At 42.2% G+C, this 14,843-nt stretch overlaps 1 protein-coding gene across 1 annotated transcript in view; it reads right to left on the reverse strand.

The window, feature by feature from the left end:
* Window positions 1-14,843, reverse strand: part of Cacna2d3 (calcium voltage-gated channel auxiliary subunit alpha2delta 3) — an 827,632-nt gene that overhangs the window by 265,487 nt on the left and 547,302 nt on the right. Inside the window, exon 13 of the mRNA XM_052190624.1 lies at window positions 7,918-8,051. Coding sequence (XP_052046584.1) covers window positions 7,918-8,051 — 134 coding nt within the window. The remainder of the gene's footprint in view (window positions 1-7,917; window positions 8,052-14,843) is intronic.

The following is a 14,843-nucleotide window of genomic DNA, read 5'->3' on the forward strand; positions in this document are numbered from 1 at the left end:
CAGGACTTCAGAGCTATTCTTGGGATTCTTAAGATAGCTAGGGCATGGGGGTCTTCATGTTCCCAATGCCACAAAATCAAATCACAGTGGCTATGCATTTATGTGTTTTGTAAATAAAGAGTCCACAGAAACATCTGAGTAGATTATGATTCCCACAACTTTAAAATGGGGCACTGTGGTGAATAATAGCACGCAAATAATAAGGACCTGGGCCTGGTCATTGGTTCGGGTTTCTAGAGACAAATTTCTCTGCCTGACTCTAGGACTTGTCAGCCCTCTTTCCTATACCACATTTTATTTTGGTCTGATTTCTTCCTACTGTGTGAGATTCAGGCCATTTCACCCTTGGGTGGAGCTGTGAATCAAATAGGCCTGTCTATAAAAGGTTGTTTTAGATGCTGGAAGAGAAAGGGACCTAAGGATAATGAAAGTCAGTGGACAGAAGAAGCCGTCACTGTCAGAATCCAGAGTCAGTACAGGAATTAAGACTGAAGGAGTCAAGAAACAGAGCAAATTAACAAGACTGATCCCTGAATGCAGCCATACCTTAGGAAAGAACTGCAAAGACAACATGGTTCTAAGAACTGACATTTTCCATGTCCCTTTGAGTTAGAAACTGACGTGACATCAGAGTGTTGAACGACTCCATTCTGCAAGTAACCAGGGCTTTATGGTCTCATCCATTTCTGTCTAGCAGAGACAGAGGCTGGCCTTTCACTATCAACAGGTGCAATTTATAGAACCCCAAACTCATAAACAACAATAAACTAACGAAAGCCAAAGCCTCATTCATCTTCAGCACTAAGCTTTTCTGGCATTGACTATCATCCATAGAGAGTTTATACCCTTTCTCAAGTTCATACAATTGACTCATCGTCTTATGACATCAGCTTCAAGGGAAAAACAAGCCAGGCTCTGAAACACAAACAAACAAAATCCCAACAATGATAACACAAAAAGGATTTAAAAGAGGAATCTAGTACCAAATGGAGGAGGATGATATTTGGGTGGCTATAAGTGGATCCCTAAATCAAGAACACACAGCAGCATCTACTGAAGAAACAAAAAAAAAAAAAACAAAAACAACCGAAATAATAATTATAATAGTAATCCGCTTTGATGGAAATAAAGTACTGTAATATTTATTGCCTGTGCCAGAGTTCTAATGACTGTAGGGCCAGAAGTGAAGTGTCACAGCATGCTCCACATGTTTTTACCACGGTTTCTAAAGGCTCTAGAGGCTATTAAATTTAATGAACCCATCTGCTCCGAAATAGAGGTCCCAATGTAATCAGCTTCCTCCATGCCATGTAATGCAGATGGCAATCTCTGCACCACGACTCAGCAGGATGTTTCTCCTTCCGTGTGTGCCTTTCTGTCCCAATGATCGCAACTTCTTCGATATGCATTGCTGTCTTGGGAAAATACTGTAAATTCCATTTCCAACCTCAGACAGCTTCCTTACGAGGGCTTTGACACCCCCTGAGTAATTGCCTCTAGGCAGTAAGAATTCGTAGCTTAAGGCAATCACCCGAATGACTCCTCAATGGCCAAGGTGCTATTCCTAGATGGGAAACTAAAACAAATGTGCAATTGATCAAACCCAAGGCATTTTCTGCAATTTAGACTTAGTGGGGGGTGAGGAGGAGGGATACAGGTCTAATTTGCCAATGCAAGTAAATAGGTTTGGAGTTCCTGCAGATTGCCTACTGAATTGCATCGCTAGCAAATGGGAGACACTGCGGGCGGGGGGTGGGAGATGGGGGGGTAGGGACTGGGTAATGAATTCTCATTATTTTAAATGGTCACATTCCTACTGTTTTTGAAAGATTTCTTTGCTTCCCTTCTGTGTGTTGCCAAGCTCTGTGCAAACTCCCCTAGAGGGGGTTATCAGGGTGTGGATGCTTCCTGGGTTTGACGCTGCCTCTGCCCTACATGGTAAGTTGGGTAGCTTTCTTGAGCTAATTAAGACCCAACTGCAAAGCACAGTGATTTGCCTATGAAATGGAACAAATTCCACTCATAATGATTTTCCGCCCTGCACCTCCATGATAATGACTGTGCATGACTCGTGTGTAGATGAGAAGAAGCTGGCGAATTCCAGAATTCTGGTGTTTGCTGTCTCACCAATTAATACACGAGATCCTATTAGATTAAACATAATTAATGTTGTTAACATTCATTCATTTATTTGGTCTTCATCGGGAAAGCAAATTGAAAGGAGCAGCTATGGCAGACATTGAATATTTAATCAGACCGGTAGCAAAAAGCCAGGAGGAAGAGTCATGAAAAGACCTTTGCCATTCTGACACAAGAGCCAGGCTTGGTAAATATAACTGATGGCTCTAAGTGTTAGAATCCAAACTCAAGCTTGTAGATGGTTCAGCACTTCTCTTACCATGTCCCGACTTAGGATACCACAAGCCCATGTGTAATGAATAAGAAAGAAAGGAACTTCATGCACAGGTTGTTGTGAATCATTCTGCCAATTGTTAAGTCAATTACAGAACTATCTTTGTTAATGCTGGGTTCAGTTACAATGCCTGGTGGGTCAAGCAACCAGAATTCCTTTCTCCTTAACTGCTAAAGTCGGGTAATTAGGGAGAAAGAAGATCTAAGATTATGTTGAGGAAACCTGAGAGATCAAGTGCTTAGATTTACTAGACAGTTAACAAATGTCAACTTCCTGTGGCCGTGGTGGAAATAATATAAACAGGGGCATGGGTTTTCTGCTTCCAAAGGAGTGGAAGACCCTCTCACATCATCGCATAATGAAAGGGACCAGGCTGGTGGAATCACATGGAGGGCCAAATGCTATAGAAGAATGAGCACAGCCTCCTTCTGGCAATATCTCCTCCTGTCAAACAAGAGCACAGAGCCAGAGCAGCTGCTGTGGTAGGCAGCATTCTAAACTGGTCCCCAAGACTTCTGCTTCCAACAATATCATACCTGTACTTGTAAAATCCCTGGCTCTTAAGAATGGACAGAAAAGGTTGGAATTCCCACAATCAGATCACCAAACTATTGTCTTTGAGTTCATGAAAAGGAGGCTAGCCTGGCGCACCTAACCCAATGGGAGAGGCTGAGCAGCAAAGAGGAATGCTGGCCTGGAAGTGAGGAAGCTTATGTAACTGTGGCAATGTGGTAAGGAACAGCAGGTACCCTCTAGGTGGGGTTTCCAGACCTCAAGAAAACAGGACCCCAGTCCTACAGCTGCAAGCAAAGGAATTCTGACCAAAATCTGACCATCTAACCCATCCTGGGAAATAACTCTGAGCTATTGCACACTCATCAGTTAACTGTGGTCTTGTGTGCTCCAGAACATAAGGTCACCCACAGGAGCCTCAAGACTGTGCAACGTACAGTTGTAAAGAGTCAAATGTGTGGCTATTTGTTATCTGGCCATGGGGAACTTACACATATCTGATGTTGAGCTGTAGAAGTAAAGAAAGAAGGATGGATGAAGGGAAGGCAGGAAGTGAAGGAAATTGAGAGAGAATAGGTAACGGTCCTATCCTACAGAGTATTTAACCCTTAGAGCCAACCCAGGAAGGTAGGTTTCATTTCCTTCTGACAAGAGAAATTGGTTAGGGGGCAGAGCTAATGTGGACTTAAAATCTACATGTATAACACCCAGGCTGCCATTTTAACACCACATGGTTAGCTCATGATCTAGAGATAGACTTTTCACATGTGTAAATATATTAAAAAGCTTTATGCCAACAACCCCACTGGTACTTACAGGTGTTTACATACATTAAGAAGGGGTTATTTTGCCTATCACTGTGGCACATGCTCATTACTGCAAGCTGAGTTACATAAGGCCAATGCTGACACTGGATTGGATGGATTGGGACAAAATGGTAGTCATTGTGAAACCATCAGTATATTAGGCAATATTAATCACCTTTAGAATTGTCCTCCCAGAGATACCCAGAGGTGGGCTTCACTCACCTCCTACATGTTTCAAGTCAAGAAGCCAATAAGGATGAATCATCGTGGCAGCTAGGATTACACTTCCTTCCTTATGGAGTTTATCTATTTGGTGTTTGTCCATTATCATTAAGAATACACAGATTGGTGTTTCAATCTACAGATCATAGTCTATCACTCTTGTACGTCGTTCTGAGTTGCAAACTGTCCCAGGTTCGATCAACAAGAGACTCAATGCTAACTGTATACTTTTTATACAATAGTGTTGTAGTGTTGTTGTTTTTAGTAGTTCATCATTTTCTGATATACAATGTTTATTGGGAAGAGAAAGGTACCTTAACTACCCAAGCCTTGGAATGAGCATCTTCTCTTAGGAAGCCAGTTTTGTTTTCCTGGGAGAGGATTTGGTTCCTGGATGAGTTCATTGCTATGTAGCTTCCAGTGAGCCTAGGCTTTCAGGAAACATAGTTGGAATTGCATCCTGTAGCCTTTGAGCCAATCTAACCCCATAGTCACCTGTCTTGCTTGAAGTATTTTCATGTGTTCACTTCCAAAATTCTCCCAACAGCCTAAGAGTTGCTTACTACTACATAGGATGCTAAGAAAATTCACATTTCTTCTTCCTAGATTATAATGTATATTTAACATTTTACTCAAAAATTTAATAATAAATGTTCACTATAGCAAAGATTAATCCAAAAGGCTAGTTATGTTTTCTTTTCCCTGTTTGATGGATAAATTTGCTATTTAATGAAGATAGAGTTGTTTTTGTTTTCAACTTGTTGGCACTATGTTTAAGTTTTCTTCATTTTATTCCTATAATTTTAACATATACACAAATGAATGAATGAATGAATGAATGAATAAATGCAATAATTTTTGTTTGTTTGTTTGGCTTAGAATTTTTTTTTTTTTAACATTTGAGCTGGCCAGATGGCTCAGCATGAAAATGTATTATTTCCAAGCATGATGGCCCAAGTTTGGTCCCCAGGACCTACATGCTAATAAGGAAAAAACCAACTTCTGCAAGTTGTTCTCTGACCTCCACACATGTAAAATGTTGCATGTACCCCTACACACAAACACATGCACACACACACACACAAATATAACAATTTTTAAAGTCAAAACTAGGTCAGGGATACAGCTTAAGAGGTAAAGTGTAAGAAGACCCACATTCAGTTTGCTAGAAACCACACAAAGCCACACAGAGGAGTGAGTGCATGCCTGCCACCCAAGCGCTTCTACAAATAGATGGGGCAGAAAAAGGGAAATCCCTGGACTTATAGGCTTGCTAGGCAGGATTACATGGTGGCAAAGGACAAAGGACCCACACTCAAATAAACTGAAAGGGTCAAAAATGTTCATCCTTGTTCTCTGACCTCTTCCACGTGTGTGTTGTGTGTGTTATGGTATGCATGTCCTTACATTCTCTCTATCTCTGTCTCTCTTCTCTACCTGTCTCTCTCTGTCTCTCTGTCTTTCTTTGTCTCTGTCACTCTGTCTCTGTCTGTCTGTCTGTCTGTCTGTCTCTCTCTCTCTCTCTCTCTCTCTCTCTCTCTCTCTCTCTCTCTCTCTGTGTGTGTGTGTGTTTTCTTCTGGTACCCAAACACACATCCACGCAGAATACAGACATGAAAAGACACAACAAAACAAGTCAAAACTATGTAAACAGGGATATGTCTGACATTTGCTACAGATAGCCAGTTCTGTGGACTTCTAAGTTCCCTTGGCTATGCGCATTTCTGTTTGGACAAGCATATCTTCTCCTTCAGTCTTCTGTCCCGCACAGCATGTCACCTGGAAGACTCACTCACGTATTTTGCTGACTTTCCTCAGCAGTATATCTTGCTACTACATAAACATCCTACGCTGAGCAGCAGAGACCACCCTCACTCTTCACTGCTAATAGTCTATGACTCACACAATCAATCTTCACATGTTTGGGGAGTTAGACAATTTCCAACATGTGGAAATTACACACAGCTCTAATGAACAAATGTCTCCATGGGTTTCTGTCTTGATGGAGAGTTATCTTCAAGGAGAATTGCAAATATGACTGCTGGAGCAAAAGGCAAATGAACAGCACCTCCTCCTGCATAGAAAAGGTCTCATTGTGCATTTGTATAGGGAAGTTCTCCCTAACTGGCATCCTCACCAGGACAGTGCATGCCTAAGCTTCCAGTTCAAACACTCTGCTCTTGAGAAATAGCATCTCATTATAGCTTAATTTGTATTTTCCTTCTAATGGTAAAGGTGTGCATTTTTTCATATTAAACTCCACTTTATTATATTTGAGGCTTGCCTATGTCTTCTGCTATTTTTCGGGGGGGGGGGGGGAGGGGAGGAGTTTCCTCAGTCTTTCAAAATGTTCAATTACATGATTTATTTGTTTCTTTTTGTGTGTGAGCATGGGGTCACTTGCCTTGGTGCCATGAGTGAAGTTCAGAGGATAGCTCTGACAGTCAGGTCTCTTTACCATGTTGGCATTAAAGGCAGGCCATCCGGTTTGAAGGCAAGAACCTTTTCCTGCTGAGAAAACTTTCTCTGTCTTTTCATGTATGGCCTTGCTCTGTGAAAATGATATCATACCCTAAGTTCCCATATGCCATCAGGCCATTTACTGACCTCTCTGATCTATTAATCTGTTCAGGTTCAAGCATCATATGCTTTTCTTTAGATTCTTGTCCTATACTTTAACATGAGGAATGAGAACAACTGATGGACCTGGATGTTCAGGAGTTCAAATAACAAACTGGAGTGCTTTGGTTCTTTAGCACCAGCGAGATCCATGCTTGTCCTTTGCTCTTAGTGCTTCTGTCTCACTTAACCACAAGAAGAAGAGATGGTGCCATGATTGCTGTGCTCATTGTCACTCTTATAAATATGATGTCAGTGCCAATGGCAGCTTAGCTACTTCGTGTCTATAGTTCAGAAACAGGATCCGACTCCCAAAATGACAAAAGACCAGTGTCACCAGCAACCAAGAAGTGCTTCCCAGCCCCACACCCTCATCTTCTGGTGATTCTCCCTGAGATTCCACATCCCTTCTGAGCCAGGACATTACTGAAGGCTGGGGTGGGGCGAACTGTTGTGGCAAGCTGGATGTGTCAGCGTGTCCCCAGTTTGCCTCTTATGTGTTGTTATTGTCCTGTGTGTGTGTGCCTGCTGCTGCCAGAAATATAGTGAGAACAAGAACAGAGAAGAAGCCAGGAACAGAGAGAGAGGAAAGTAAGCCCAAGACAGTCATGGAAACAGCTACAGAATGCAGCTGTGTCTGTGCATTTGTGATTAATGAGATGTGAATCTCCACAACACTGATGGTTGAACAGTCCTCTGAGAACATTTACAATCAATAAATGAAACACGCCACTCCCATCAGACTCAGTATCACTCTGAAAAATCACACTAAAATTACACAAAAACACAGCCATGGAATGATTACTGGGTGACTGTCAAAGTCCCTCCTTTTAAGCACACACTAGAATCCAACTTTTCAGAAGGAACTCGTGACCAAAGTTCACACGACCATGCTTACAGAACTCCCATATAACAGCATTTTTTTTGCCTGTCTATGAAAGGGAAATATAATTACATCCTCTATGGTGGGCTCCATTTGTTATCAGAATGAACTTCAGTCACATCTTCAACTGAGACCTAATGATCCATCACTAAGACTGGGCCTCACACACGGCAAGGGCTGAGTCCATCCTCATGTTTTTCCTCACTGCCTCATGCAGAAATATGATCATATGTGGGCTACCAGGAAACTACAAACAAAAAGGGAGAGTGCTTGATATTTTCAGAGCAGCAGGTCCTCTTCATCATGGTCATCTTCAATACGACCTGCCAATATGAACAATAACTGCACCTACAATCTGGGACAGTGTCTCTCAAGCCCATAACTGATGGAGAATGATAAAACCCTTTCCCCAAAGCATTATGACAAACCTAGCCTCTCCCCCAGGGTCCCCATAGACTCACAGTGCTGTCGATGTACGCTTCGGTCCACACCACATCATGCTCCTGGTCAATGACTTTGGGTCGGCTGAGCACATGGAGGTATTCCATGACATTTTCCTGCACATCAGCCAAGGTGGAGATCTGGGTGAAAAATCCTGCCAAAAGAAGGACCAGGCTTAGAAACACACCTGGAGTATATGTAATGAGGGACACACATTGGCTAGAGCCCAAATTTCCTTCTTTGTCGTTGTGAAGTGTTGGATCGCATCCCTCCCTCTTGAAGGGAGCTTTATCTTCACAGATAATAGTATAGTCACAAAAAGGAATAGAACTTAAATTAACTCACAGAGAAACAGTTAACTAATTATAGTCAAGACTACAAGGCCATGTCCCAGGCTTTATTTTGGACATGGTCGTCAGAGTCCTCACTGCAGGTAATTATATAGTCTTTTTCTGCCCCAGTTTAGTGAACATATTTCCAAGGAGAAAACTATAATTCGCAAAATTTAAAAGGGATCCCATTATTATAATATTAATATGAGTATTGATTAATATACTAAAAAGTGCCCAAAAGTTTGCTAACATCTTTATTCTAACCATTTATTCTTTCTTCTTCGATTTGTCTTCTTTTGTTTTTGAGACAACCTTGGTATTATTTGCCATGGAACTCTGGTTGGCTTTGAAATCTTTTAAAGTAGTTTTCATGCTTCAGCCTCCTGAGTGTTGAACTAGGATGACTCTCCTTTATTTTTAAGACACACAGGAGAATTATTATTGTATAATGATAACTTTACTGAAGTGGACTAAAGACTTGTGTTTTGCGCAAGCACTGAGTGCAAGTGACGGTTGAGAGTACAGGCTGGGGGTCTCTGGCTTTTCCCCTGTTCCTTCTATGTCTCATGGTTTGTACCCATTGCCTTGTGTATGCTTGAGGCTGGCATTCCAGATCTTACTTTACTGTGACTGTCAGACTTACATCCATGGTTCCCACAAAAAGAAAACATTCTAAGCATTCAATAGTTCTACAGGTAAAGTTGTCTGTTTGACCTGGAGTTAACAGCATCAATGTGTTTCTCCTCAACTTGGGGTCTGATGGGCTTTGCTGCATATTAGGGTGTTTATGAGAGAAAAGAGCACTGGGAACAGGCTTGACTCCCATGGAGGAAGCCATTTGTTCAAGTCTGTGTAGAAAGGTTTCTTAGTGGAATGAACAGCGTGGGAAAGACTGGGAAAGACACTGTCTTGGACTATGCAGAGAGGAGGAAAGAAGCACAAAACCTCACAGTCACTATTAAGCTAAGATATAGTAGGGGTAGCTGATCATATCTTGCAACACTGAACCAGGGTTTCTGGAGCTGAATATAGAAGGATAAGGAGGGAATTAGTGGGGGGGGGGCAGGCAATTGCAGAGTGTGTCTAATAAAGTCAAGGGTACAAAGGAAGCATCTAGATTACAGAGAATCAGGCTCATTCTGGTATTTGAAAATAGCTCAGAATGGCCCCAATTCAAGAGTTAAACTGAGATCAGAAATGCCTCAAAGAGATGGGCTCAGCAGAACTTAGGGAAGAGTTGAGACTTTGTCCAAAAGCAGTTGGATATGGAAGGACTTTAAGTGGGAGGACATAGAAGGTAATGCTGCTTTTTCTTATCACTAAGTAAGGATCCATTCCTGTTTACCAAATGAATCAGAAATGGCTTAAAGGGACTCCAAAACCAGTTCTGTTGTAGCATGTGCACAGCAATTACTGACTTTCCTTGGGTCTAAACCCTGCACTCAATAGGGAAACACAGCCCTTCTACTGTCCGGGAAGGGCTGGACCCACCAAGAACATTTCCACACAAAAGCCAGCTGGTTTGAATTTAGTGTACCAGTCCCAAACAGGTTGGGACCATGTGGCTTCTGGGATCCTGATGACAGCTCTGCACAGTGCTAATTAGCATGCATTATCACTCCTACCTGCCCCACCCTCCTGGCCACCACTCTAGCAGGGAAAAAGGGCCCCCAAGGAGGAATAGGCATGCCAGAACAGGACCTGTGAGTTCTCTTGGAGGTCTGGGCCCCACTTGGGGAGACCCATTGGTATATGGCTTCTAGGTGGTCCAGCTGAGAGGCATGGCAAGCAAGAAATGGTTTATAAGGGGCTTGTTGAGAACAAGGAGATTGCCTTACCCAACAGGAGTCATCCCTCCAAGCCTGGAGTCTATAATTCACTTTAGAAAAAGAAAGACACTATTCAATATCTCTGCTAGTAGCTAACCCTTGGATTACAAGTAAAGAATCTTGGCACAGAGTGTAAGCTAAGGAGGGATATCACCATGTTGGTCAGTTTGGTGGTTCTGGGTCTGATGGGAATACTTTGATGAACATTTTCACAGTAGATCCATGTATATGAAGAGAGTCTCTTAGAAGAACTCTTGATTGCCTCTGTTTTCACATCTAATCCTCAAAGTATATGCTGAAGCTCTCTGATTTAGGTTTTCCAAAACAGAGCCAAAAGAAAAAAGGAGATGGATATTCGAGAAAGAATGAAGGACACAGTTCTTCAGCTTCGAGAGTGAGATAGGAGGCACAGGAGGGGTGTCAAGCATACGTTTGGAAAGGATTGAGCTGAGGAATGACTCTCACTCAGTCCAAATCTTACAAGGCTCACATACCCACAGCTTCAGTCCTAGGTAAGCCAGTTAACTGATACCTCTCGTGGATGAACATGGGAATCCAGGATGAAATACGAAAAGCTAACACTTGGCTTTCTTCTCCAACTTTCTGAAGCAGAATCATCATCCTAGACACCCACCACCACCCCTGCTCTACTGCTGGTCTCATATCTAACTCATGACTTTCCTAATCTAAAAGTATAAAATATATTATCATATATCTAACCAAAGTACTACATATCCTCCAAATAGAGTTAGAGCAAGATCTGAATGCCTTACTTTAACTCCAAGAGCCTTTCCCCATCAGTCCCCACTGGATACCTGGAAATCCCTTTTCACACTGTTGCTGGACATTAACCCTTTTTCAGCTCTTCTACACTGAGTTGGCCCTGACCCTTCTACCTTAACCTGCCTAGGGCCTTTCACTTCCTGCTCATTTCCCACCTTATCTACTTTTCTAAGATGGATCCATTTTTTATCACCAATGGCTTGGTTGGGGGGGAAATCTCTCCCTGATGAACTGACCCATCTGAACTTTCTTTCTCTCTCTGTATCTTGTTTCAGTGTCTTAAGGATACTCAGTATAGTCTTGGGGTGGACCATGGCCTGCTTGCTAACTATGTTTGTGTTACTGGGATGTTAGTGCTGTGGCACATTATGAGAGCTGCTGCTTGTCTGCTAGGGAGACAGCTTCCCAGACTGGGGTATGCAGGTATGCCAGGCAGTACAGAGACCTTCACTGAGGTCTTCCCAAGACTCACATTGCGCTCTGCCTTGGCACCCAAGACAGCCTACCTCGGGTGCTCATTACAGAAGAAGCAAAGAGAAGAATGGAGAGTTAGCCCAAGACCATCTTGATTCCAGATTAATTGAACTTCAAGACCTTTATTCTCAACCTAGAAGGTACTCTTTCTTACAAAACAAAAACAAGCAAACAAAAGACCCACAGGCCCCTCATAACACCTCCTCCAGGGTGCCTCTAGGGGTCAATTGGGTATTAAAGCTAAGAAAGTCTGAGGATAGGAATGGGCAAACAGAGGGCTACCCTTAAACATTCCTGGCAAAAATTAGTATCATCATTCAAACAAAGGGCATGGTTCCAACTTATATTTCAATATAATAAGCAGAGGTATAGGTCTGTAAAAGGTAAAAAAAAAAAAAAGCTAAAATTATATATATGTATATATGTATATATATCAAAGCTTACACAAATTTGGTCTCAGTCCATTGGAACCAGAAAACTTTCTGAAAGGGTCTTTTCTTTCTTTTAAATGTTTTCCTGTAAGGTTTAGCTAAGAAATGTATGGTCTAGTTAACAAATGATGGATAGTAGGAAGTTGCTGAGGGTCGCGATCTTTAGCTGAAACTGTAGACGCTTCCCTTGTTTCCCTACTGTAATCTCTGAGCTGGCTACCTTCCTTACTACCCCTGCCTTTTTTTTTTCCTAGTGAATTCTAGCTCTTGAATGTTTATTCTTGTCTTTAATGTGCCTTTTTGAACTTCATATATCATGTAAGAAAACGGAATCAGCAATCATTCAGTAATTGCTGAGTAATTAATGCTGAAATTAGCCACCTATTACAAATGGTCTGCTCATTTTTCTATAGAACATCAATTTATTTGCCTTGCTGCCTCACAGCATTCCTTCTGTGAACTCTGGGTTACAACCACTCAGTGTGATAAACCATATGCAGCCCAATACTTTGTATTCCTGTGATTTTTATTCTGGCTTCAACATGTTTTCAAAATGCCTTGCTTGGAGGTGCCTTGCCGTAGACAAAGGATTCCATATTGCTCTGCATAGTGACACCAGATGCCAGAGGCCCTAAAGTCTGCCTTTGTGAGCAAACCCTGCAGTCCCTCTCACGTGGCCAGGTTCTGTTTCTACCATTGCTGAGAAATATTTTTGTGATGGAGCCATTTTCCCAGGTGTGATGTAATTACTGACACCAGGAAGCAGATTTGCTGTGGTGACCTACATAAGACTTTGCCTTTCAGTTGGCTGTGGTGTCCTACGTAGGACCTTGGCTTTCAGTTGGCTGTGGTATGGATTAGGACTCCAGTGGTATACGTTTTTACACTACCCATGGTGTGTATGTGTATGTGTATATATGTGTGTGTGTGCATGATGTGTTTGTTTGTGTTTGTTTATATGGTGTGCAATTGTGCGTGTTTGTATATATGATGTGTATGGTATTTGTATGTGTGGTATTCGTGTGTATGTGTATGGTATGGCATGTTTTTGTTTCATACAAAATATGTGGTTCTCTCTGTGTGTGTGTATATATAAGCATGCATGCATGCATGTATGTATGTATGTATGTATGTATGTATGTATGTATGTATTGGGCCAGGAAAAGGGATTACTTTTCAAGGATGTAATTCTCCAACACAAAATGGTTTTTTAAATAGCACCTCTAAGCTTTTTGGGTCATTAAATGGACATGGTTGGAATCAGTTCTTCAGTCAGTAACATCTCTCTATTTCAGATGAACAGACTTCTCTCTGTCTCCCCCTGAAGTTATGCAACATGAGTTTAGCTACTTCACATATTTTCAAAGATTATCCAACCTTTTAAGTATGACAGGCTGAAAACCAGAGAGCCTATGTTTAGGGGTTCTCTCTTTATAAAGAAAGTTATAACACACACTCCTCCTAGGGATTCTCTGAGGGTTTACAGAGATCTAAGTACTGTGTGCCCTACCTGGTACAGAATACAATCAGTAATTCTCAATTTCTATTAGCAATAGCCATACAGTGATCTTTGTCTGAATTACAGGCAAATCTTCACATTTTTGGTTCAACTATGCCTTTTCTTCTATCCAAGCCTAGAACTATTCATTTGGTCTCAGAAATATGAAGCATCTTTGGGATTGTGTACCAATTGGAAAGGGATAGTGAGATTAAGAATTATTTCTTGGTAAAGGTCAGTGGCCGGACTTCTTGATGACGTAGGCTACCAATTCTATTTCAAACAAGGAGAGAAGAACCTTTAACCCCTCAAAACAGGATAAACTAAACACACAACTGAGAGAGACACACAAGCATTTCCTTTGGTGCACATGATGACTGATAGGTTGAGAACTCCAACACTGAGCAAAGCCTGTGTTTGCACAGCTGGGAAACACTCCATTAACTCTGATTTCGAAGGGGAATCATCTACACTCATTTCAAATGCTGGCACACTGCACATTAGAAAAGGTTATCGCCTCTTCATGGGATATCTGGACTCTCCGACCATCTTTGCTGCTGTCCCAGTTCGCTTGTTTATGCAGTGGTGGGAAATCGGCATTTAAACTGCCTGGCCTGTATCTTGTGGCAGGGATGGTTTTAATGTCTTGAAAATGGCACGCTGCATTGTTTCATTAGAGTTGTTTCCCTTAGGGCAGGCCCTACTTAGGTATAAAACGAAACAAACCAATCTGCTTCAAGTCTCTCTGGATTTTGCCAGCTTGTTGAAGGATGCAGAGAACTATGGCCATGAATGTTCCGCAGGCATGTGTCTGAGGGTGACTGACTATGAACTGTTTCCATAACTACCAGATTTCTAAGAAAGACTTTCTGCCTGGACAGTGGGTCCTTGAGCACCAGGGATCCAGCGAGGGCATAATGGCCCTCACCGTGCTTCCCTCTCTCAGGGTCACTCTGTGGTCAGGCAGCTCAATCTTTCAGCAGGCTTCACTGTGGCCTTTCCTTGGTCAGCTCAAGTCCTGGATGCTGACAGTTTATTTCACGGAAGAACTTAGTTGCGTCAGGGCAAAAACATGTCATGGGGGTAGGTAGGTCTTCAGACCCCATGTCACTTGAGATGAAAATGTTATGCTGCCTCCGTCATGTAACAATTCAAGACCATAAACAAAGATTTAATTAATGACCATAGATGAATCTTTGCTCATGACTGACGCCAACATGAAGCCAGTGTTTACATGGGTGCAGAGGAGCGGAACCTGACACTGTCATAGTGAGTGTGATTTTGAAGAGAGGCAGACAGTGAAATTCTGTTCCACAAAGCCATCAGAGGGAGAGCTGAATCAGGAAGGCAAAACTGGCAGGAACAAGGGATGCATAATGGATCACACCGCCGCAATCCGGCCAGCAGCCATACATACGTTCACATGTCTAAACCTATAAACCTTACAGACTGAATTCTAGAGCTAGGTCCTGCCTTTGTCTCCTGAGAGGCTCTGCCAGAGCCTGACAAATACAGAGGAGGATGCTCACAGCCAACCATTGGACTGAGCACGGGGTATCCTATGAAGGAATGAGAGAAAGGACTGAAGGAGCTGAAGAG

This window comes from Apodemus sylvaticus, chromosome 8, assembly GCF_947179515.1.
Source record: "Apodemus sylvaticus chromosome 8, mApoSyl1.1, whole genome shotgun sequence".
NCBI lineage: Eukaryota > Metazoa > Chordata > Mammalia > Rodentia > Muridae > Apodemus > Apodemus sylvaticus.